The 23,557-nt window shown below is 35.0% G+C and overlaps 4 protein-coding genes across 4 annotated transcripts; 2 read left to right on the top strand and 2 right to left on the bottom strand.

Annotated features, from left to right (window-relative positions):
• Window positions 2,873-9,062, top strand: LOC109824290 (serine carboxypeptidase-like 42). The gene is made up of 10 exons (XM_020390856.1): window positions 2,873-3,206; window positions 5,597-5,704; window positions 5,828-5,920; window positions 6,021-6,113; window positions 6,188-6,273; window positions 6,912-7,190; window positions 7,284-7,417; window positions 7,566-7,658; window positions 7,730-7,847; window positions 8,651-9,062. The coding sequence occupies exons 1-10, from the start codon at window positions 2,963-2,965 to the stop codon at window positions 8,816-8,818; spliced, it is 1,416 nt and encodes a 471-aa protein (XP_020246445.1). The 5' UTR covers window positions 2,873-2,962; the 3' UTR covers window positions 8,819-9,062.
• Window positions 9,382-10,536, bottom strand: LOC109824197 (pentatricopeptide repeat-containing protein At3g14330-like). The gene has a single exon (XM_020390729.1). It carries the CDS (start codon window positions 10,534-10,536, stop codon window positions 9,382-9,384), a length of 1,155 nt encoding a protein of 384 aa, XP_020246318.1.
• LOC109824194 lies at window positions 11,847-12,242 on the bottom strand. The gene has a single exon (XM_020390727.1). The coding sequence runs from the start codon at window positions 12,240-12,242 to the stop codon at window positions 11,847-11,849; it is 396 nt and encodes a 131-aa protein (XP_020246316.1).
• Window positions 15,371-19,827, top strand: LOC109823954 (alcohol dehydrogenase 1-like). The gene is made up of 10 exons (XM_020390423.1): window positions 15,371-15,536; window positions 16,139-16,275; window positions 16,765-16,811; window positions 17,279-17,604; window positions 17,973-18,055; window positions 18,165-18,240; window positions 18,375-18,436; window positions 18,526-18,621; window positions 19,238-19,399; window positions 19,492-19,827. Exons 1-10 carry the CDS (start codon window positions 15,500-15,502, stop codon window positions 19,606-19,608), a joined length of 1,143 nt encoding a protein of 380 aa, XP_020246012.1. The 5' UTR covers window positions 15,371-15,499; the 3' UTR covers window positions 19,609-19,827.

Here is a 23,557-nt window from a genome sequence, read left to right as displayed (position 1 = left end):
AGCCGTCGCCCGTCGCTAACAATATAAATTTCTTGTTAAAAAGGAGTCGATAAAATTGACACGAGAAAAAGATTTCTTACAATAACAAAGAAAATTCCAAGAGCGGAAAGATCCAAAAGGATACACCTCATTTAACTCTTAAAAATTCAAAAGATTTCTTACAATAACAAAGAAAATTCCAAGAGCGCAAAGAGCAAAGATCCAAAAGGATACACCTCATTTAACTCTAAAAAATTCAACATCAATTCCAATCCTTTTCTTCTACTACTGCCTTTTCATTTTACAACTTTCATTTTTTTTCTAAATAACGGGGACATTGCTTCTAGCGCCCAATTTTCTTAGAAGTATTACATCCCCTTCCAAAACTTTTTCAATGCTCTCAAAACCTTTGAAAGTAAACTCATAATTCCATGAGCCCCAAAACACAAAACCCAAGAGTTTAAAATATGTGAAGACCATAATACACTTTTACTCTCTCTCTCTTTTTCATGATGCTACTGTGATGATTTGAAATGATTTTTTTTTTTTTTTGGGGGGGGGGGGGGGGGCTACGATCTTAAAGACGGTGATGACGAGTTGCGTCACCAACCCCCTTAAGTTTACATATTGTTGTAATTTTTTTAAAATCGATGACTTGAGACTAAATTAGAGTATGTAAATTTATATATTATTATTATTATTTTACTGTAATAAGTTTATTGTTAAGCCTATGAGTTGGTAGTGAAGGAAGGTTACATGCTGGTTTTGAAGGTTACGGGTTGGTTGTGAGAGATACGCGTTGGTTATGAAAGTGTTACGGGTTGGTTGTGAAGGATACATGTTTGTTGTGAAGCTTACGCGTTGGTTGTGAAAGTTACAGGTTGGCTATGAAGGATACGCATTGGTTGTGAAGGTTACAGGTTGATTGTTAATTTTATGGGTTGGTTGTTAAGAATAAGCGTTAGTTGTGAATGTTATACGTTGGTTGTGAATGATACGGGTTGGTTGTTGAGGTTACAGGTTGGTTGTTAAGGATAAATGTTGGTTGTGAATATTACACGTTGGTTGTGAAGTTAACCTTCACAACCAACTCATTACCAAGATTGGTTGTGAAGGTTACGGGTTACTTATTAAAGGTTACGCGTTGGTTGTGAAGGTTACGGGTTGGTTATAAAGGTTACATGTTGATCTTATTACGGTTACACGTTGGTTGTGAAGGTTACAGGTTGATTGTAAAGGTTATGGGTTGATTGTTAAGGTTACACGTTGGTTGTGATGGTTACACGTTGGTTATGAATGAAACGGATTGGTTGTTAAGGTTATGGGTTGATTGTTAAGGATAAGCGTTGGTTGTGAAGGTTACGCGTTGGTTGTGAAGTTAACCTTCACAACTAACTCCTTACCGAGGTTGGTTGTGAATGTTTTGCGGGTTGGTTGTAAAGGCTACGTATCTTGTTAAGGTTACGCGTTGTTTGTAAAGGTTATTGGTTGGTTGTGAAGGTTACAGGTTGATTGTTAAGATTACACATTCATTATGAATGTTACGCGTTGGTTGTTAAAATTACGGGTTGGTTGTTAAGGTTAACTTCACAACCAACATGTAACATTCACAACTAACGTTTATCCTTAACAACCAACGCGTAATCTTAACAACTAATCCGTAACATTCACAACCAACGTGTAATCTTAACAAACAACATATAACCTTAACAACCTACGTGTAACCTTAACAATCAACCCGTAATCTTCTCCATTAATATACATTGTGGACTTTGCTTTCTTTCACATAACTATCATCTCTACTAACTCTCTTGGTACTCTTTTCAGTCTCCTTCTCTGAGTAATAAACAATAGCTGAAGAACCAAATCCACTCCTAGAACTCGCAGGGATCGAAGGAGAGGACCTATTCGAGCTCGAAGGAACACAACTAGATGCTTTCTAAATCAATTCGTCTAATAACGAATGGATGTTCTCAAGATCAAGTAGCTTAAGAGCTTCTGCCTTTTGCTCTTTACTCTGGTAAACCAAATTCTTCTGCATCTCCTGGAGAACAAAGAAGAGCTCCTCAAGGATCTCAATACCTTTCATTTGCTTTGAAATTGACTCCATTTTTGCTAGCTCCTCCCTCTCTATGCTTTTATGCCATAGCTGCTTCAACCTCAACAATACTTTGCCTTGGTGGAAGAGACCTATGGAGGTTCATGATCTCTTCAATAACTCCATTAACTGATTGCAACAAATGACCCATCTTTCTTCAAAGTTTGAGAAACCCAGATGGAAAAAGATCACTAGAGGACTTATAAAGAGAACCCATATAAAAATGAGATAATATCAACCCGTAACCTCCTCCACCGCCCTATGCGCCGCTGCCCTGAGCTCTTTCGCCTTGATCCTCATTTCCTCGTACTCCTCCCCTCCCCCCATCACTCTCTTCAAAGCCCTGTCCATCTCCTCCGGCGCTCACCGATCGTCTGCGACTCCATGGCCACGGCCTCCTTGATCTCGAACTCCTTGCCGCTGGAGCTCTGGAGGACGATCGTCTTCTTCGAATCGTTGGCGGCCGCCATCGGGGAAAGGAACGGAGGAAACCCTTTCAAATCATCACATATAAAAAAAGAGAGAGGGGAAGAGTATTACGGTCTTCACATGTTTAAAACTCTTGGATTTTGTGTTTTGGGACTCAGGAAATTATGAGTTTATTTTTTAGGGTTTTAATAACGTTAAAAAAGTTATAGGGGTGAGCAGAATACTCGTAGGGAAATTAGGGGCCGGAAGCAATTTCCCTATAATAAAAATAAGATAAAATTGAAGAAAAGCGCGGCTGCCATAGTCATTATATCACCTACCCGCTCTTCACGTGCCTCATCTTAACTACACTCACACATACACGCTATATAGCCTCTCTCCCTCTCTCTCTCTCTCTCTCTACATTCCTCTCATTAATTTGAGCAGCTGGGCACTGCTTTCTCAAAGAATTAGGAGATGGGTACCTCCAAATTTCACGTCGTGACGATGATGTCCCTGTTTTTGACGATGGGAGCAAAAATTGAAGGGTACCCATCAGGGGACTTGGTTGTAAATTTACCCGGGCAGCCGGAAGTTGGGTTCAAGCAGTACGCGGGCTACGTCAACGTTGATGAGGGAGCAGGGAGGAGTTTGTTCTACTATTTTGTTGAAGCCGAGGTCGATGCTGAGGAGAAGCCTCTCACTCTCTGGCTTAACGGAGGTATGTAGGACAAATTTTCAAAACCAACCTATTTGAGAAACTAATTGCAAAAAACGACCCGTTTGACATTTATTTAGAGAAACCGACCTGGTTTCAGCACTGTAGCTGAAACCAGGTCGGTTTTTCTAAAAAAGTTTACGAAACTTCACGGGAGTTCAACTCCCGTGAAGTTTTGTTATGAGAAAAAACTTCACGGGAGAAAAACTTCACGGGAGTTCAACTCCCGTGAAGTTTCGTAAACTTTTTTAGAAAAACCGACCTGGTTTCAACTACAGTGCTGAAACCAGATCGGTTTCTCTAAATAAATGTCAAACGGATCGTTTTTTGAGAATAAAATCTCAAATGAGTTGGTTTTGAAAATTTGTCCGAGGTATGTATGCTGATTTTTATTTTATTTTATTTCTTTAATTTTTTTTTATGCTGCTTTTACAGTTTTATCGAGAGTAGCGAAAGGGGCCGGTTGCTTTTTCCCTTTTAATTTTAATTTACTGTTTGAGATTGGACGTGTGAGTGAGGGACAGGGACAGGGTTTGATTTGTTGTTGCAAGTTGCAGGGCGTGTGTTTATTGGGATTGGAACCTTGCTCCTCTTTTGGAAATTTGATGCTCGCAGAAAATTCTTACGTTCTTTGTTGGCTAAAATGTTTTTTTTTATTCACTTGAGAAAGAGCTAATAAAATTTTGAAAATTGACTAGGATGCCATAGATCGTTCTTGCTCTTAACGTTTTTTTTTCTGCTCTAAGCTGTGTTTGACAAACCCTTAAAACTGCGTCGAGACAGAAATTGACCAACCAACCGAAATTGACTATGATGCTACAGACAGTCCTTGCTCTGAACCCTTTTGACGAACTCTTAAAACTGGGTTAGGACTAAACTTGACCAACTAGGCTAACTTGGCCTGGTTTTTGGTTTATTTTTTATTGGCAAAAATCAGGCCCATTGTGGTTCAATTTTTCTTAGGCTAAAAAAAAAAGCTTAAAATGATTTTTTTTTTTGATCCCTCCCTCCCTTGGATTAAATAAAGGAACCAGTTTACCTCAAAGTTTAACCAGGATGAGTCTTGACCCAATTTTGAGGAGTTTGCCAAACAGGCCTTTGATATAATTAACTAGAACATATATACCATTTTCTAAATGAGCTAATGTCCACAGTTTGATTTACCCAGGTTTAGCATCCCCAATTGTTTTGTAATTTGCAGTTTGGCTGGCCAACTCAATTAAAATTTGCAGTTTTAGGATCTAATAATAATTCAGAACAACAAGAAATACAGTGGCTAATTGCTTCATCTACAATAAATAACACTAGAAACTAGTACATGCTTGATTACTAATGTATTTAAGGGCCTCGTGCTATATAAATAATTATGTTTATTTCGTAATTATCCATAGATCGTCTACAGTCTACTTATGGTATGAGAATTTTTGAATATCAAAATTAGTTCACAATGAAATAACGTCGAAACCCGTAGTAGAATTACTAAGAGCATCTCCAACCATAAAACCCAAAATAGTGTAGTTTTTACACCAAGTTGGTGTAGTTTTTACACCAAATCACTATTCCATCTCCAACCCATTACACCAAATGTTACACCAAAAAGAATATTCTTTTTATTATTCTTATCTTTTAACATTTTTATCTATTTAAAATATTCCTTCTATTGTTGAATTTTATTTTAATAATTATTTTATACTCTAATTTCATTATAATAGTTAATATAAAATAACATATATTATTAATACAAATATAAATAACAAAAGGAAAAAAAAGTTTTTCTGTATTTCTTCTTATAAAAAACCTTCCATTTTAAGTTTTTACAAAAAAAAATAATAATAATAATAATAATGCGCCATCGCTACAGTGTTGCGTCATTTCTGGCGCAACACTGTAGCGGCCTGCTATTTTAGCGGAGCCGATGCCGCTCGGTTGGAGTGAGGACCGGACGCTAACTTGGTGTTTTAGCGTCCGGTTGGAGAAGCCCTAACATTTGGAGAAGAAAGAGGTGTATGCATTTAGTTTTTCTGATCTTGTATTCTTCATCGTCAGTTGAACAGGGAACATGGTGATCTACTATTGTGTTTCCTTTTCTATTGTATCTAAGATGATTATGGCTTAATTAAAACAGAAGATTAATCTTTGAGAATTAGCTCAGTGGTCTCAAGTAACATGTTTAAGTTAAATTTGGATATGGTGTTTTCACTAGCAGATAATATTAATATGTAGAAGATTGTTTTATAGTATTTCATCATCTTCCTCATTGCGATCATGTTTAAGTTAATTAGCAGGATGAATGCCCATTTTCTCATTTTCTTTCATCTGTGACAGATATATCATTGTACTCGTCAATTTTAAATACACTTATTTCTTGTGCTAATACTTAGTCTGATGATTAGGTCCTGGTTGCTCTTCAGTAGGAGGAGGAGCCTTCACTGAGCTGGGTCCATTTTATCCTAGAGGCGATGGTCGGGGCCTTCGAATTAACAGAAAATCATGGAATAAAGGTATATTTATTATGTATATTTATTATATATATACACACACAGTCACAGCTAATCGTAGTTTCAGTTATAATTTGACTCATTTAGCACCAGCAGCTGTTCTGATCTCATTTTCTTCATACTCAGTATCAAATCTCTTGTTTGTTGAATCCCCTGCTGGAGTTGGATGGTCTTACTCAAATACAACTTCTGATTACACAACCGGAGACGAAAAGACCGGTAAGCATCACATAGAATAATTTCTTCTATGTACACAATCTTAGATTTATTACTTAAGACATTAACCTAAATATGTTTTGATCTTTCAACTATCAAAAAGCCAATGACATGCACATGTTCCTATTGGGATGGTATGAAAAATTCCCAGAGTTCAAATCCAGAGACTTGTTCCTTAGTGGAGAGAGCTATGCAGGTCAGAACCACTCACTGGAATTGTATTTGTGCCTTGTATACAAAACTTAATTAATATGGAAATACTGGCTACAGGGCATTACATACCACAGCTAGCCAATGTTCTTCTGGATCATAATAAGCATTCAACTGGTTTCAGATTTCATATTAAAGGAGTTGCTGTAAGTATTACTCCCCTCCTCCACAAACCTAACAAACCTATAACATTTATTAATTTTTTACGTTTTATGTATGTATAACCCTTAATCATACGTATTTGCAATACTGCCCCCAAATCATTAGCTTTGAATCAAATGCCTCCATATCAACAAATCATCTACTTTGTCGGGAATGTTGAGTAAAGTTTCACTGTTTTTGATATTGTTTTATTTCATTTACAAATAGGCATGATTTGAGGGCTATGTATACAAAAAGAGGGTTTTTTTTGCATATTTACCACTCAGATCTTCCACATTTGCAAATTCACCCTCCAAATCTTGATATTTGCAAATTTTCCCTTCCAAATCTCTCACATTGAGTATTTATGCCCCTCTCACTTGGCAATTTTACTCAACAAGAAAGAATTGGATGGTAAGTTTACAAATATCAAGATTTAAGGGGTAAAATTGCAAATATGGAATACTTGAGGGATGTATATATATCCCTCAAGTATGGACACACACACACACACACATATATACATATATGTGTGTATATATATGTGTGTGTGTGTGTGCGCGCGCGCACGCAAAAACCCCTTAAAGACCTAATAATTTTTTGGTTATTGTGACAATAACGCTTGAAACTATCACTGAAACAGATTGGAAATCCACTTTTAAAGCTTGATAGGGATGTTCCAGCAACCTATGAGTATTTCTGGTCACATGGGTTGATTTCTGATGAGATTGGTCTCACTATTATGAACAACTGTGATTTTGAAGATTATACCTTCAGTAGCCCACATAATGTCACGCAAGTTTGCAATGATGCAATATCTGAAGCAAATAAAGTGGTTGGAGAGTACATTAACGATTACGATGTGCTGCTTGATGTGTGCTATCCATCGTTGGTGGAGCAGGAACTGAGATTAAGGAAATATGTATGTACCTGAAAACATTTTATATTTGGTGTCTTTAATTGAATGGTTTTTAAGTTCATAGGTGAGTGATGGTAATGATTTTTATGGTACCAGGTTACTCAGATTAGTGCTGGTGTTGATGTTTGCATGAGTTTTGAAAGAAGTTTTTACTTCAATCTCCCAAAAGTGCAGCAGGCTCTTCATGCCAATAGAACAAAATTGCCTTATAGATGGTCTATGTGCAGCAGGTGAGATTTATTTGATGATATACGCTTTATAACCCATAAAAGCACATACTTTAACAGGTTTTTTTTAATGTTACTACTTGATAAGCTTATATCGATTGACTAAGAATAGTAACTGATTCTTTTGTATCTTTTCAATTTTGTGAGCCAGCTTTCTGAATTATAGTGGTACAGATGGTAACATCAATATTCTACCTCTACTCAAAAGAATAGTTAATCATCGGATACCAGTTTGGGTTTTCAGGTAATGCCTTCACTATTTTATGTCATGCAAATTGTATAGAAATTTAGAGATTGACAATTTTGTCACTGCAGTGGAGACCAAGACTCGGTAGTACCCCTGTTGGGCTCTCGAACACTAGTACGAGAACTAGCTCATGATCTTAAATTTAGAATGACTGTTCCTTATGGTGCTTGGTTCCACAAAGGACAGGTATAATCCTCTACTTCCAATCATATATTACAATTATTTTTTCCTATAGTAGTAGTTCTTTGTTGCCTATGTTCATCAAATCTTAATACTATTCAGAAAAAATATTAGAATAAAAATGTGAAAAGAAAAATATATATAAGTTGCGGTAATGCACGTAAAAACAAGTTGGGACGACAAAATTTTGTCACAGTATTACAAAACTCTGATGTGAGTCACTGTTATCTGCAAATGATTCAGAAATAATGAAATGAAAAATAGCTGAATCAGGGTAAAGTATTGACACATGATTCTTATCGGTGAAGCCATGGATTTGTAAATAGTTGGCAAATTTGTTGACTCAATTGCCCATGTTACTAGGGAACGTAATTTTAATTTATCATTGTCCTCTTAGCTGCAGAAATCCTACAAATGCACTAATGTACTCTAATTTCATCAACAACTCCTGTTTCTTTCACTCCTCAGCTCAATATATAAAATTTTCTATTACACTTGGAGTATGTTTGATTAGATATAGTCGGAGCTGTAAATGCATTTACAATGTCATGTAGTTCAAAGTTCTGTTGTTGGAACACATCTCAATTTGAACACATTAGTAACTCCTATATTTTTTTTAAAGTCCTTTTGTCTTTGTAACAATTTTTCGGAGTTGCAAGAACACCTAACCAAACAGGTGTTATAAATTTGGACGTAACTCAAACTATATACTACTGCAACTACTACTGTTATGCATTGTTTACGCTTCCTTTCAAATAAATTACTAGATACTAACATATGGCTTCACTTGTTATCTGTTTTGAGTAAAGGTGGGTGGATATGCAACCGAGTATGGAAATATACTAACATTTGCGACTGTTAGAGGTGCATCTCACATGGTTCCTTATGCACAACCAGCTAGAGCTCTCACTCTATTTAGATCTTTCATAAGCGGTCAAAGACTACATAATACAACTTCTCCATCAATTGATGATTAAATAGTCCTCAACAATCTTCATGCTGAAGAAATTAGCAGCAACTGCAACTAAAGGTGGATCATATGTTACCTTATTCTTTAGATAGATTGAGAAATAACAGATAGATTCGACAAATTCTGAATGAGACGAACTGTATATTAAAGGTCTCATGATTTTCATAGTTCAAATTGTCATTTCTTTTGGCTGTGTTCTTTGGAATATTGATTTTCAATGAAATTCATTTCCAAGTGTAATCTAAAGTCCACATTATGGATTACTGTTGCCATTTTGCCTGACACAAAGCTTTAACTATATGCCTCAAAAAAATTGCGATGTCTTGCAAATTACTGAAACTTCTCATTTCTACTGCCTAAAAGAGAAACTATACCTCTTACCGCAAAGTTCCGGTTAAATATTAGTTCATCAATTTGCTTTTCCATTAAAAATCATCATGTACAAATTACTAAATGAAGATCACATGTAAACAATGTACAATGCAATAAATTGCTAGCAATATAAAGAATAGTACCTGTTAGCTAGAAGCTCTTCAGACTTTAGTGTCAATATCATTGAGAAATAGCCTTTTAAGAACCTTCAAGCCAATTTAGTTCGTGGTTAGTGTCCCTTAAACTCCTTATTGCCATTATCTTGTACAATCCATCTAAAACATCAAGAACCATCTCTGAAGGACAACAAACATCACCTTGATAGAAAACCTGCACCCTCCCTTTCATATGAATCCAACTACAGCCTGGAGCCTTCGTCATGCCCAATTCATGCATCCTCGCCCTCATTATGGCCACTTTATCCAACATTCCAACACTCTCATAAATACCACAAAGAGCGATATAGTTACTAGAGTTACGGGGCTCCAATTCAAACAACTCATATGCAGCAACCTCCCCAACCTCAACATTACGGTGCATTGCACAAGCATTAAGTAATGCACCCCAAACACTTGCAATTGGCTTCATTGGCATACTCTTTATAAGTTTCAATGCTTCTTTAGTCCGCCCTGCTCGGCCTAGAAGGTCAACAATGCAAGCATAATGCTCAACACAAGGTTCCAATCCATAATCTCTCATCATCGAATCAAACAATGCTTGACCCTCATTCACAAGGCCCGAGTGGCTACAACTTGAAAGAATTGAAGTAAACGTAACAGAATTTGGTTTTAAACCTCTTTGAATCATCTTGTCATAAAGAGCCAAAGCTTCCTTCCCCTTGCCATGAACTCCGTAACAAGATATCAAAGTAGACCAAGTAACAACATTTCGTCGATCACCCATGACCAAAAACACCTTACGCGAAGCATCAAGGCATCCACACTTAGCATACATCTCAACTAACGAATTATTAACAACAACATCATAACATGACACCAAATTCCTAACAACCCTCCCATGCACCTCCTTCCCTCTTCTCAACTCTCCACTCTTCCCACAAGCACTCAAAACACTCGGAATCACCATCACATCAATCTCTCCAATCTCAAATAGCAATCTCCAAACCAACCCCATCGCTTCATCAACAAACCCACCTCTAACAAACCCCGAAATAATCGAACTCCAAACGACAACATCCCTCTCACCCATTTCATCAAACACTTTTAGGGCATCTTCCAAACACCCAAACTTCACATACACATCAACAATTGAAGTCATAACGACAATGCAAGCCTCATAACCAAGCCTAACAACCCAACAGTGCAACCCAACTCCAAATCCAACACAACCCATTTCGCCGCAAGACTTGAAAACGGGCGGCAGAGTGAAGGAATCAGGAACAAGATTTGAGCTCAAAAACTGATGAAAGAGGGAGAGGGTTTGAGAGTGGAGGTGGGTTTTTGTGTAGGAGGAGATGAGGATGTTGTAAGAGCGAAGTGCTGGGCTGGGCATTTCATCGAACATTCTGCGTGCAAAGGGGAGAAGGGAGCAGCGAGAGTAGAGGAGGATGAGGTCGGTGTAGAGAGTTGGGTTGTTGAAGAGGAGGTTGTGGGTGAGGATTTGGGTGTGGGTTTGTTGGCCGGGTTTAATGGCGCATTTGGGGACGCAGCGGCGGAGGATGTAGGAGAATTTGGCGGGTAAATTGGACAACCGTTGCATTTCAAACTATTATGATGGTGGAAGTTAAACATTATGCCAAATAATTCGCAGGAAACCTAAAAAAAATATAGAGGGCCCCATAGAGCATCTCCAACCCTACTCTCTAAATTAGAATATTCCAATTTGGAGAGTGGAATTTGAAGATTTGCTCCAACCCACACTCTCTAAATATTATTTTTTGTCTAAAAAAGCCATATAAATTAATAATGTTGGATATAGTTCGCATTAATAATTTTATATTTAATAAGTTATTTGGAAAAAAAATAACAACATTAGAAAGGTGTCGACGAGAGCTTTTAAATGAACCCAATATTAATAATGCAATACAACATATTAAAAAAATAAAATATGAAATACCACTAACAAAGCATACTTCGATAGAATAAGGAAGCAAACATAAACCTCTAATACAACATACCATAGTTCGCGAACATAAACCTCAAACATAAAATATGATAACAATCAATTAAAATTCCGACAGGTCATTATCGTTATAACTACTGGTTCCATCTTGATCTCTCGATGAACCTCCATATTCATTTCTTCCTACATAACCAGCTTCTCCCGCAAATCGAGAAAATCCTCCTTAATTTCCAGAGGAAAATCCATATTCGTTTTCTCCTCCTACAGCTCCTCTAAGAAGCTCAGAAAATCCTCTTGGCCCTCTGGAGGAAAATCCATAGTCGAATGATGGAGCTCTAAGAAGCTCAGAAAATCCTCTTGGCCCTCTGGAGGAAAATCCATAGTCGAATGATGGAGCTCTATATTCTTTTCTATTAATAATTTCTTGTTTTTTTTTATAATAAGCACGTTCACTTTGATCGACGATCTTACTTAGATCAATTAACATAATTTGTCTATCCTCACTTTCACAAAGAAGAGCTAATTATTGGTCACGTTGTTCTACTTCTCTAGCTCGCAATTCTAATTTTATTTTTTCATTTTTAAGTTTCATTATCAACAATCACTCTATTTTTTTCCCTGCTCATTTCACGTTTAGCATCCATCTCTTGCATACTCTTAATAATTCCCTCATCAGAACTAAACCCCGCTGACTTTTTTCTCTTTGCCTTCTCCTTTCTTCCAACATGCTGACTTGTTGGGCTGTCCGTGGGAAACTGGCTATCACTCATGTTCATAAAACTTTTGCTCTTCGTGTTGAGATCCATAACGTCCTCTGTTGCATTAGGTTGACTTTGCGTGTTCGACTCTGATCCTTCAAAGATGCTCCCAACTGCATGATTGGATTTATGGTCAGCCCATTTCTCGGCATCCTTGTGGATCGTCCAAACATGATCAAACTGAAATCCTTTTCTTTCTTTAACATCTTCTCCGTACATGATTCTAGCTTGAGTCAACGAAGGAATGTAATTTAAATATTATAATTTATTCTTGTATTTTCTTATGGGGCAAGTTAAATAGATTCCTGTATTTAAATTTTCATATATGATACTTATTTATTTAATTTAAAAAATAATAATTTTATAATAATACTAAAATAAATAATCTTAGTTTTATTTTGAAGATCTCGATGAGATCTTTCCAAATATATATTTATTTTACAATTAGGTTAATAATTTTTTAACTATATTTATTTGAAATTAAACATTAAATTACTAAGAATGACGACAAAGTGATAATTTTCAAGAAATTAATAGTTGAAAGTGACAAAGTTGTAAATAATAAAAATTTAAATAGTGATTCGGAGAGCCTCTCCAAATTCTAGCTTCACTCTCCAAATTTGGAGAGTAAACAATCTCTAAATTTGGAGATATCAATTTTGGACCAAATTTGGAGAGTGATTGGGGAGGATTCACTCTCCAAATTTGGAGGGATGGAGATTTTGGAGAGTGATTGGAGATGTTCTTACAGGTGTATACATAAATGTAGAGTATAAGTATTCTATCGATGTTGATAGGTTGAATGTACATGTATGACCCTTTGTACGATTGGATTATGCCGAAATTTTATGGAATGCTCAGAATTTATTCTAAGATTGACGATTATATTGGTTCTAATATTGTTTGCATGGATTTTGCATATTATGGGCTGTTTGGTTGGCTGGGAGACTAAGAAAAGGAAATCAAAACACCCGACACACCGATATGTGAAGGTGTTTGATTTCTTTTTCTTGTGTTTGGTTGAGAGAGGAAAAAAAGAGATGTTGTGCATGTGAGGCCCACCCATTAGTAATATAATAGTGTCATGAGTCTCAAATTTAAGCAAACACATTTCCTCCCAAAAAACCATGAAATAGGCTTGAAAACATGAAAATAGGTCCCACAACCTATTTCTTATGAGTAATCTCTCAAACTTAAGTTTCTGGGAAATGAACCAAACAGCCTCTTGTAAGAATTCATTTAAAATTAATAGTGGAATAAATATCGGGTTCTTCTTCCCTCCTACGTAATTACATATTGAGGATCTTTCGTAGAATTTTTTTTTTCCCAATAATTTAACGCGAGCTATTGTCAAACAGGAGAATAATTAGATGTGTCCCTATCAATTTTAAAGCTGCGACAATGCAAACTTTTATATTGTTTGTAGTACATCAGTATTTCGTATGTACTAATTCTTTAATTGTTTATACGTTGAACTGGTTTCGTATACTGTACATTGTTTGTGTATTTAAAAATTGATAGTAAAACAGTTGTAACGCACTCCTTTGCTCCATGTATATATGATTTTCTATTAAGGGGCTATTTGGTTCGTTTTTTAACTCGGTGGAAAAGTTTTACACCACCTCCACATCAGATTTTTCGTGGCCACGTAGGATATAAGCTTTCCGTTGGTTTTTTTTCTCATCTTTGGTTCGTTAGGGTTGAAGAAGGGAAACTCGGTGAAAATCGCCGCCACATCAGATTTTCTCTCTCCCCCAATTCCTTCCTCAACCTCGTGAAATCGACGAAAACTGCAGCCACGTCGGCTTTTTGCCATATAAACAAAAGTTTTTCATTTTTTCCATGCGAACCAAACACAAGAAAAATAAATACATTGGTTTCCCATCATTTTTTTTGCGAACCAAAGCGAAACAATCTATTTATTAGAAAATTTTGAAAAACTCAAAACTTGAGATATTTAATACATTGGTTTTCCATCTTTCGCTGTGCAGATGTAAATGTGACACGCTCACATGAGAAAATTGAGATGAAAATTTTCACTGTCTACGTAGCAATTGGTAGCAAGATGTCAATTTTAAACAATTTAGGATATTTAATTGTAGTGAAAAATAAATTATAATGCAAGTGTTGTTTAGCCTTTTATAAATTCCTACTTAACATAAAATATTCAAGCCTAATCGCTTTTAATTGCCCGTACACAGTAAACATCAAATTATTATACAACTAATCCGCTGTCCGTATTTTGCGGACATGTGGGCTAAACCATTTGACGGAAAACCACCTACGACCGAAAGAATACCAAGTCGGCCCAACTAAATCCAGAAGCGGTTTTCACGAAACCACCCGCTAATGGTTTTTCTTGTCTCCTTTACCTGCTCCTCTAACCTGGACTAGCATGAAAACAATAGTGTTAATTGCACCCTGATGCACCAAAGTTTGCAAATGAATAATTTTTCAAAACAGACCGATTTAGCTTTTTATTTTTCAAAATCGACCGTTTTTTTATTTATCAAAATCGACCCGATTTTATGATTAGCAGTTTAATCACTATCCTAAAAAGTCGGGGTTGCCAACCCCGACTATTTAGGATAGTGTTAAACCCTAATTAAAGGTCTTAAACCCTAAAAATTAATGTCTTAATTAGTCGGGGTTGGCAACCCCGACTATTTAGGATAGTGATTAGCCTGCTAATCACAAAACCGGATCGATTTTGATAAATAAATAAAAAAACGGTCGATTTTGAAAAATAAAAAACGAAATCGGCCTATTTTGAAAAATTGTTCGTTTTCAAATTGATCAAGATTTAATTTCGCAAATGACGAAACACATATGTAATCCCATAACATATTTAATCGCATCAAATCACCTTGAAATTTAACTTTTCTCGTCGGACCTCTCAACGGTAATTCGTAAATAGCTCAATTTTTTTTTCAAATTTATTTATTTGTCCAATTATAGGCAATACATCCCACTCCCTTTCCTAGCATTGCGGGCTTTTTTTCTCTTTAAAGCATTTTCAGTCATTTGTAAGCTACATACAGAGAGCCCCCCAAAATTCAAGGTGGTTGTATGAGATAAAAATATTGGGAGGGTTAATTCGTGAAATAAACTCTAGAATTAATATAAAGATTCACATGGTCCCACAAAATGAAGATTCACATGGTCCCTCACAAGGACGCCGGTTAACAAAACTGTAGACAGAGATCAGCATACGCTGCTGTGGTTTTGTGGTAACGCCGCTGTATAAGACTCCCACAAAATAGATTGAAGGGCCAATCAGTAATTTTCCGTTCATTCTAAATTTGTCTAGATACCCCCGTCTCTATAAATTGTCGCATCACCACCTTTGCTCTGTCCAACATTCCTCTCATAACTGATAAGTATCATCCACAGTGATCATAACAGGGGTATTTCAGGAAGAGTTAGAGAGAGAAGAGTTTTGTGAGTGAAAATTCTGCGAGTTTTTTTTTTGAGTGATGGCTAGCACCGCTGGGAAGAGCATCAAGTGCAGAGGTTTGCTATTTCATCCCAATTTTTTGTGTGCTTTTTTTTTGGGCTAATTTTTGTGGGTAGAAAAAAGGGGTTGTGTTTGGATCCTTTCAATTTGAAAAATAATTAGTTAGGAATTTTATGGGTTATTTAATTCATATAGATTAGTGGATCATGTTATGTGTTTATGTAATTTTATTTTATTTTTATTTTTTTGTCAAGTGGATGAAAAACTTTTTAGTAGTAGTTGATGAGCCGGTCACTTGATTGAATCTTGATGCATCTGTGAATCATGTGTTATTTTTTTAAATGAATAAATAAATTATGAGCGCTTTGATGAAGTTTCATGTCTAGTTCTAGCTAGCTTTATTATATTTTTTTGAATGTTGATGCATTTGGGTATTGAATGTTGATGATTTTATCTTATTTGGTGTGTCATGTTATCTGTTTATGTAATTTTTTTCACTCAAATTTATGGAAATTCATTTATTAGTGTACCTGATGAAGTCTTTATCAGTGTAGCATTTTTGGATCTTGATGGATTTGGGTATTGAATATTGATGAAGAATTTTGCATGTATATGTTCAGTTTATTTGATTAATTTTGATGATCTGTTGATATAATAGCTGCGGTAGCGTGGGAGGCTGGGAAGCCTCTGGTGATAGAGGAGGTGGAGGTGGCTCCGCCGCAGGCCAACGAGGTCCGCCTGAAGATCTTGTACACTGCACTCTGCCACACTGATGTCTACTTCTGGGAAGCTAAGGTATGTTATCAACTCTTTGCCTTTGGATTTGATGCTTATTGTAAGTTCGATAAATTGCCGATAAACCCTTGAACTCGTTTAGTAGCATTTATCACCCCTCAATTCGTAGGTAAAATGTGAAATCCAGGCCTAGTAAGTGGTGATAAACAAGTTGAGAGTGAGAGATAGTAAGGGCAATTTGCAATTTATGTTCATAACTTGAGTTCTTGGTGAAGAGACAACTTCATTGATCATAATCATTAGATAGTGTCTACCTGATTGTGATTTGTTTCTGATATACAACCCATAGTGTACTATCTATGAATTGTATTTATTTTCATTTATCACTCGAAGAAAATCATAATCGTTCATTATATGGTAGAAGGATTGTGGTGGATGGAGGAAGTGATCTCTCCATTTATTTTGCTAAAATGTCCTGTTTTTAATCAAAATTTTGATTGTGATAAACCCATCTTTGTTTCTCATTTCTGTATATTTGGATTATCACAGGGCCAGAATCCGGTGTTTCCTAGGATCTTTGGGCACGAAGCAGGAGGGTAAGAAATTCCTTATGCATCTTAAGTCTTTTGAGAACTCAGTTTTCATTTCAAGTGGTTCCCTTTGTTTCATGGAAATCTTTCAAAGGTATATATGCAACTTGTTTTAAGAAGATTTTAGTGTGAAATCGTACTGACCTTTTGTCGCAGAGTTCACAAAACTTTTTGAAATTTGTTTGCTTATAACTTGCACAAACTTCATTGGCATTATGCAATTATTATGGGGGAAAAGTTCTTTTTATTTGAGAATTTCGTGAATTATTCTTATTGAATTTTGGACGTAATTCAAAATCCTGGATCTCTGCCAAAGCAAACTGTACCTTGGAAGTTGCTAAAAGTAATTTTGCTAATGGTATGTTAATGCTAGTTTTATAGGTTGCTTTATGTTTATCTATACCAATTTAATAAACTTTGTTTTATAAACTAGTACATGTAATCGTAAAGCCTTTGACCTTCAACATTTGTAGGATCGTTGAAAGCGTCGGTGAGGGCGTGACTGACCTTGCACCAGGAGACCATGTACTCCCCGTTTTCACCGGAGAATGCAAAGCATGTCCACATTGCAAATCAGAGGAGAGCAACATGTGTGATCTCCTCAGGATTAACACCGACAGAGGAGTCATGATTGGAGACGGTCAGTCGAGATTCTCAATCAACGGAAAGCCCATCTACCATTTTGTTGGGACCTCCACATTCAGCGAGTACACTGTTGTGCATGTCGGTTGTGTCGCCAAGATCAACCCTTCTGCTCCGCTCAATAAAGTTTGTATCCTTAGTTGTGGCATTTCGACAGGTAAGACAACAAAATAACCATCCTTTGACTTTTTTTTAAAGTATTAGTGTCTTCTGAAACTAAATAGGATAAACAGAAAATCCTCTAAAGTGATATTTTAACTTGTTCATTTTCATTTTTCACAGATAATTATTATCTTTTTATGAAATCATGAATGATCACATATATGTTTATATAAAAGTACATATAATTCTCATATTCTGTGAATGTAGTTTGATTCAACTTAACTTCATAGAGAACGAAATGGAAGGGTCAAAGTGTAACTTTTTTAAAACTTCAGTGTGGCTTCTAAGAATCATGCAAACTGTAGAGATTTTCTGTAAATTACTAAGTAAATGAGTTAACTAACTTCAATTGATTCTTTGAAGGCCTTGGAGCTACTCTGAATGTTGCAAAACCGAAAAAGGGTTCGACGGTGGCTATCTTTGGATTGGGGGCTGTAGGCCTTGCTGTGAGTCTTTCCTCATCCTTGTAGAATTTCATCTGATTCATTTGATTTGTCTTATTGTTCACTCTTTAATTGTGTATATAATAAACTCAATTTTATGTTTCTACTAAAGGCTGCTGAAGGAGCTAGGATTGCTGGGGCTTCTAGGATCATTGGTGTTGATCTGAACCCGGCAAGGTTTGACGAAGGTGAATTATCTTCTAATCTCATGAAATCCATTTTGCATATTTTTAAATGTTCATAGAAAAACTTGAACAATATTAGTAATAGTTTTAATTGATTTGAGATTGATATTAACAATTCCATTTTGTTGCATTATCAGCAAAGAAATTTGGGGTAAATGAGTTTGTCAATCCAAAGGACCATAACAAGCCAGTTCAGGAGGTCTGTTCTGAACTCTGATACACTTGTGATTTTCGAATTCAAATCTAATGAATTGGTGATAATCTGAGACTACTTGGGGCTTTCTCTAGGTTCTTGTTGAGATGACCAACGGAGGAGTGGATCGCAGTGTGGAATGCACGGGCAATGTTGATGCCATGATATCTGCTTTCGAAAGCGTTCATGACGTAATATATTCCCTCTCGGATCTGTTTGCTTGTTGTTAGAATATAAAGTTATTATGACTCTCAATCATCACCATAATTTCGGAGTTGATATGGAATTTAATATGTTATCAGAGTAATCTAGATTTTTTAATAATGCCCCACTGCCTAAATAGCCTGGATTTTGCCCTGGGAAAGGGTGCTCCACCTAAGGGGGCATGTTATAATACATCATTAATTGCACGTAGACCCCCTTAAAATTGTTGTTTGCAATTACCAACCCTGTAGTTTCGTTGTTGCTGGTAGACCCCCTGGGCTAAATTTTTACGACTCTTTTACCCTTGGTGAAATTTTGGCAGATATTGCCCATGGGTGAAATAAACAAGCTATCTGAGGATAAAAGAGTCGAGGAAATGTAGTCCATGGGGTCTGTGTGCACAATGAAGCTACAGATGTTAAGTTCAAAATAGTAATGCTGCAGGGCATTTATGTGTGCAATTAACCCCGGAATATAACATTACAACCCTCAATCCTAAGAATTACTTCAGAGTTTCGGTGTAATGGATGAGACGGCACCATTTGTGGTCTAACTATGTATTTAGCCCGAGTGTTCTAACAATTTTTCTCCGAAAAATTTTAGGGTTGGGGTGTTGCAGTACTCGTCGGCGTGCCTCACAAAGACGCAGTGTTCAAGACCCATCCGATGAATCTCCTTAATGAGAGGACTCTGAAGGGTACTTTCTTTGGGAACTACAAACCTCGCTCTGATCTCCCTTCGGTCGTTGAAATGTACATGAAAAAGGTATATAAACCAGTATATGCTCAAATCATCGGTATACGACATTATTTGACTACAGATATAACATTGTGTTTTTTTTTTCCCGATATGTGCAGGAGCTAGAAGTGGAGAAGTTCATCACACATGAAGTTTCCTTATCAGAGATTAACAAGGCTTTTGACTACATGCTCCAAGGTGTTGGCATCCGTTGCATCATCAAAATGGACGGTTGAGATCTAAAATAAAGGTTTGCTTTATGTAAAAAAACTTAAACATGCCCTGATCCTTAATACTATTCTAAATAAAAAGGGCAGTTGAGTTCTTGTATGGAGATGAGTAGTGTTTGTTTTGGATGCTGAAGGAGAGTTTCCTGGTGTTTGTTCATCAGTGTTGCTTTGTAATTTGCTTGTTTGTTACCCCCTTTTTAATTTCATTAGGTGTTTTCCCCTTTTGGTATACTAGTATAATGCAAGCATGTGAATGTACATGTGAACTTATATTATTGTCGATTCTATAAGTTCTCTTAAACGTGCCCTTCCAATTTGAATTAACTTTACTCTAAATAACTTAACTCTAAATTAACGAGGATACGTCAATCTTGTTAGTTTTTTCCTCATGCTTCCTAGATAGTTAGGTTTGATATATGTAACATATTGTAATAGTTACTTCTCATTATAATTATTTAATAGGATAAATTACATTAAACCCTTATGAACTTCCAGCTCATATGAACTTTTAAAATTACACTAAATCCCTAATGACTTTTCTATTTCAAATAAGACCCCTAATAATTTTCTAAATTTTGTAAATAACCCCTATAAATTAGAACCAGAAAATGACATAAAAAAGGTATTTTGAAAATTATTGGAGGTATGGTGTAATTTATCTAAAAAATAATGAGGCATTTCTACAAAAACTATTTAGGGGTTTAGTGTTATTTAGAAAGTGTATAAGGTCTATTTACTACAAGATGCTAAAAATTCATGAGGGTTTACTGTAATTTATCTTATTTAATATTATAGCATTTAGTTTAAGTAATAATATTAAAATAATTATATTGTCTATATACTATAAAATATTTACCTAATTTAATTTTTTAACTATGCTCTTAAGAAATTTAGTATTATAAATATTTTATAAATTTTTACTATACAATCATTAACAATTAATAGTGTTGTTATTAATATTAATTTTTTTTTAAAAATGTTAGTTTTCAATCATTACAAAGTATAGATTATTTAGTATCAGGTAATAATATTTGAGAAAATACTCTAAAAATAATATTAAATTATTTATTTAATTTATTTAATAATATCATAATAAATAAATATTGTAAGTCATAATTTATGTGATATTATTAAAACAATTATATTATTTATGCGATTTAAAATTTATTCTATTTATTTTATTGCTCATTGAATTATAGTATAATTCTTAATAGTATTTAGTAATATATTATTCTAGTTATACTATTATTTTAATTATTTTGTTATAATTCATAAATAATTATTATAATAATTTAACTGGTTAACACTAATAATTGTGTATACTTATTTTATAAATTATTTTATTTAATAATAAAATAATTAATAGTTATAATATTATTCATAATTATAGTTATTTAGAAAGGTGAGCAAGTACATAATTAATAAGATCTTATATTTATTTAATATAAGATTACTTAATGGTGTGTTTGGGAGTTTACTAAGGGAAGGGAAGGAAAGGTAAACAACAGGAAGGGAAGGGAAGGGAAGGGAATGGAAAAGAATTGTAATATGTTGTTTGAGAGTTGAGTAAGGTGAATGAAGGTGAAAGGAAGTAAATATATATAAATTTACATAAATGACTTTATACTAATAACACATCAGCCCTTTTATTTGTTTTGATGGGGGTAAGAATACCAAGCAATTTTACCCTCCATTCCCCTTCCTTCCTCCTCTCTACCCTCCTTAAAAAAACTCCCAAACAATGTGAAAGCTGCATTTCTCTTTCCATCCCACTCTCTACCCTCCATCCAAACAAGGCATAAAGATAATGGCATAGTTAGAATTTATCAAAGTTTGAGAGGGTAAAAAGGTAAATTAAAAGTTTTAACACTCCAATCCTCTTTTTATAATAGTATAGATGTAAATGTAGATATAATAATAATGAGAAGTTAACATATGTGTAGTGTGGCTCCTCTGTTAGTATTTTAGCAAGTTATGCGTTGCTGTGTATGTGAAATTGGAAACTTTTGTTTTATTCAACAACAATGATGCACCATAATTGCATGGAGAGATTCTGTATTATTGTCACTCCTATATGTCACATTACATAAAATAATTTTCCATTAGGGTTAACTGTACATCATTGCTTAGAACTTACTACCCCTATAGTTTGATTTTGACAAATAGATATCTGGGAAGAGTTTTTTTTTTTTTTTTGAACTTACTACTTCAATCCTCTCCACTATAAAAATAAATAGCGGAGAGATCACTGCTATATTGACACTATTGATTTGTTTAATGTATGGTTATGATTTGCCTTTAGATATAAATTAGGAAAAGAGATTTAACTATGTGATTATGGTTAGAATAAGATTTAAAATAAATCATAATCATCCACTGGATTTATTATAAGATATGATTAATGTACTGGTCTCACAATCAAGCTTGATCCAAACTAATGGATCCACCCATAACTACATAACCCTTTCAAACTGGCCCATTTAGATTAATGGGCCTAAATGGACTGGTGACTGTTGTTATAGAAGATAAATGGGTACTAAATAAATGGGAGCGTTTAATTAAAGTGGTCTTGCAATTGTTGACGTTTTTTGACCGTCTGATTGTCAAATGGAGAGGTGCCGAACATGTTAGTTATGATGATCTAGAGTCTTATTGGAATACTAATAGCCTTTGCAAGATGAGCACGGCCCAAGAGGCCCATGGTCAGCCTCATGATTGTGCTTTACAAAATGTTGTAATATCAAAAATTACAAGACACCTTTGAAGATTAGAAGAGACTTGTAATATCAAAAATTACAACCAACCCTTATATGATTAAAAAAACTGCAATAGCACATTTGAAATATGAAAATTAACAGCAGCTTCACAAAATCTGCAAAATATCCATGGTGTTTTTTGTATTTTTTGAATTTTTTTTTCAGATACCCTCCTAAAAGTTAACAACCGGCACATTTTAATCTTTGCAGACTTTGCAAATAGCCCTCTAAAACTTTGCAATTAGACCTCTGATTTTTTGCAAATTATCCTACGACAATTTTCCAAATGGGTAAGTGGACCGCCCGTTAAATAAAAGGGTAGGCGAGGGATGACTTATTTAGAAAGTGCTAAATTGGTCATAAATGGACAAATGGGCGCAAAGATGCCCACCCATTTATTGTCATAAATGATCCAACTCAAAACCATCGAAATCCACCCACTTGACATCCCTCGTCTCAAGCAATAGACTATTTAACGGCTATGAGTAATGTAATGCTCTACTATCACAATGATACATACCTTTATATAGAGCTGCCTATACTTTGCAATCCAAAAATCTATACTTCTATATAACAATCTAAGTGAGGGTAATCCAAAAAATGAATGAGTGGTGAACATGCCCTCTTTCTTATTATGGTTGAAATGACAAAAAAATAACTTAACAAAAGCGATTTTATCGCTTTATTGTTTCTAGAACAATCTATCCTTATTTTATCATAAATATAGATAAAGCATGTTCATATTTTTCCTTCTCTTTTCTAAAACATTTTAATAAATATTTTTTCAGAAACATTGGCAAAGTCTATATAAACAAAAGCATATATAATTATACAAAGTTTAATTACTCAAATCAAGGTTCAAATAAAAAATAACGAATCAGGACTATAATTTAAGAAGGATTGCGTCCATAACTATGACTCAAATGGTAAATGGTCTAAGGTGGATCATAAATAGCCATAAATTTATATCTCTACTATTAACCTAAAAAATTAAGAATTACACATTTCAATCGAATCTGTTGAATAGAACTTTGCTTCTTTCATTGAATTGATTTCCGTGAACAAACTTATAAAATTTTAAGCAACAATTCCCTCTGAGCTAAAAGAATTATATTGAATTAATTTTAATAAGGGAAAATTGCTTGGAGGAACCCAAAAAAGTTGGGCCATGCATCCTCCTCCCCAGCCCAAAAATCATA

This window comes from Asparagus officinalis, chromosome 9 (assembly GCF_001876935.1).
Source record: "Asparagus officinalis chromosome 9, Aspof.V1, whole genome shotgun sequence".
Taxonomy (NCBI): domain Eukaryota; kingdom Viridiplantae; phylum Streptophyta; class Magnoliopsida; order Asparagales; family Asparagaceae; genus Asparagus; species Asparagus officinalis.
The sequence above is the reverse complement of the archived record's forward strand: the minus strand, read 5'-3'. Positions and strand labels throughout refer to the sequence as shown.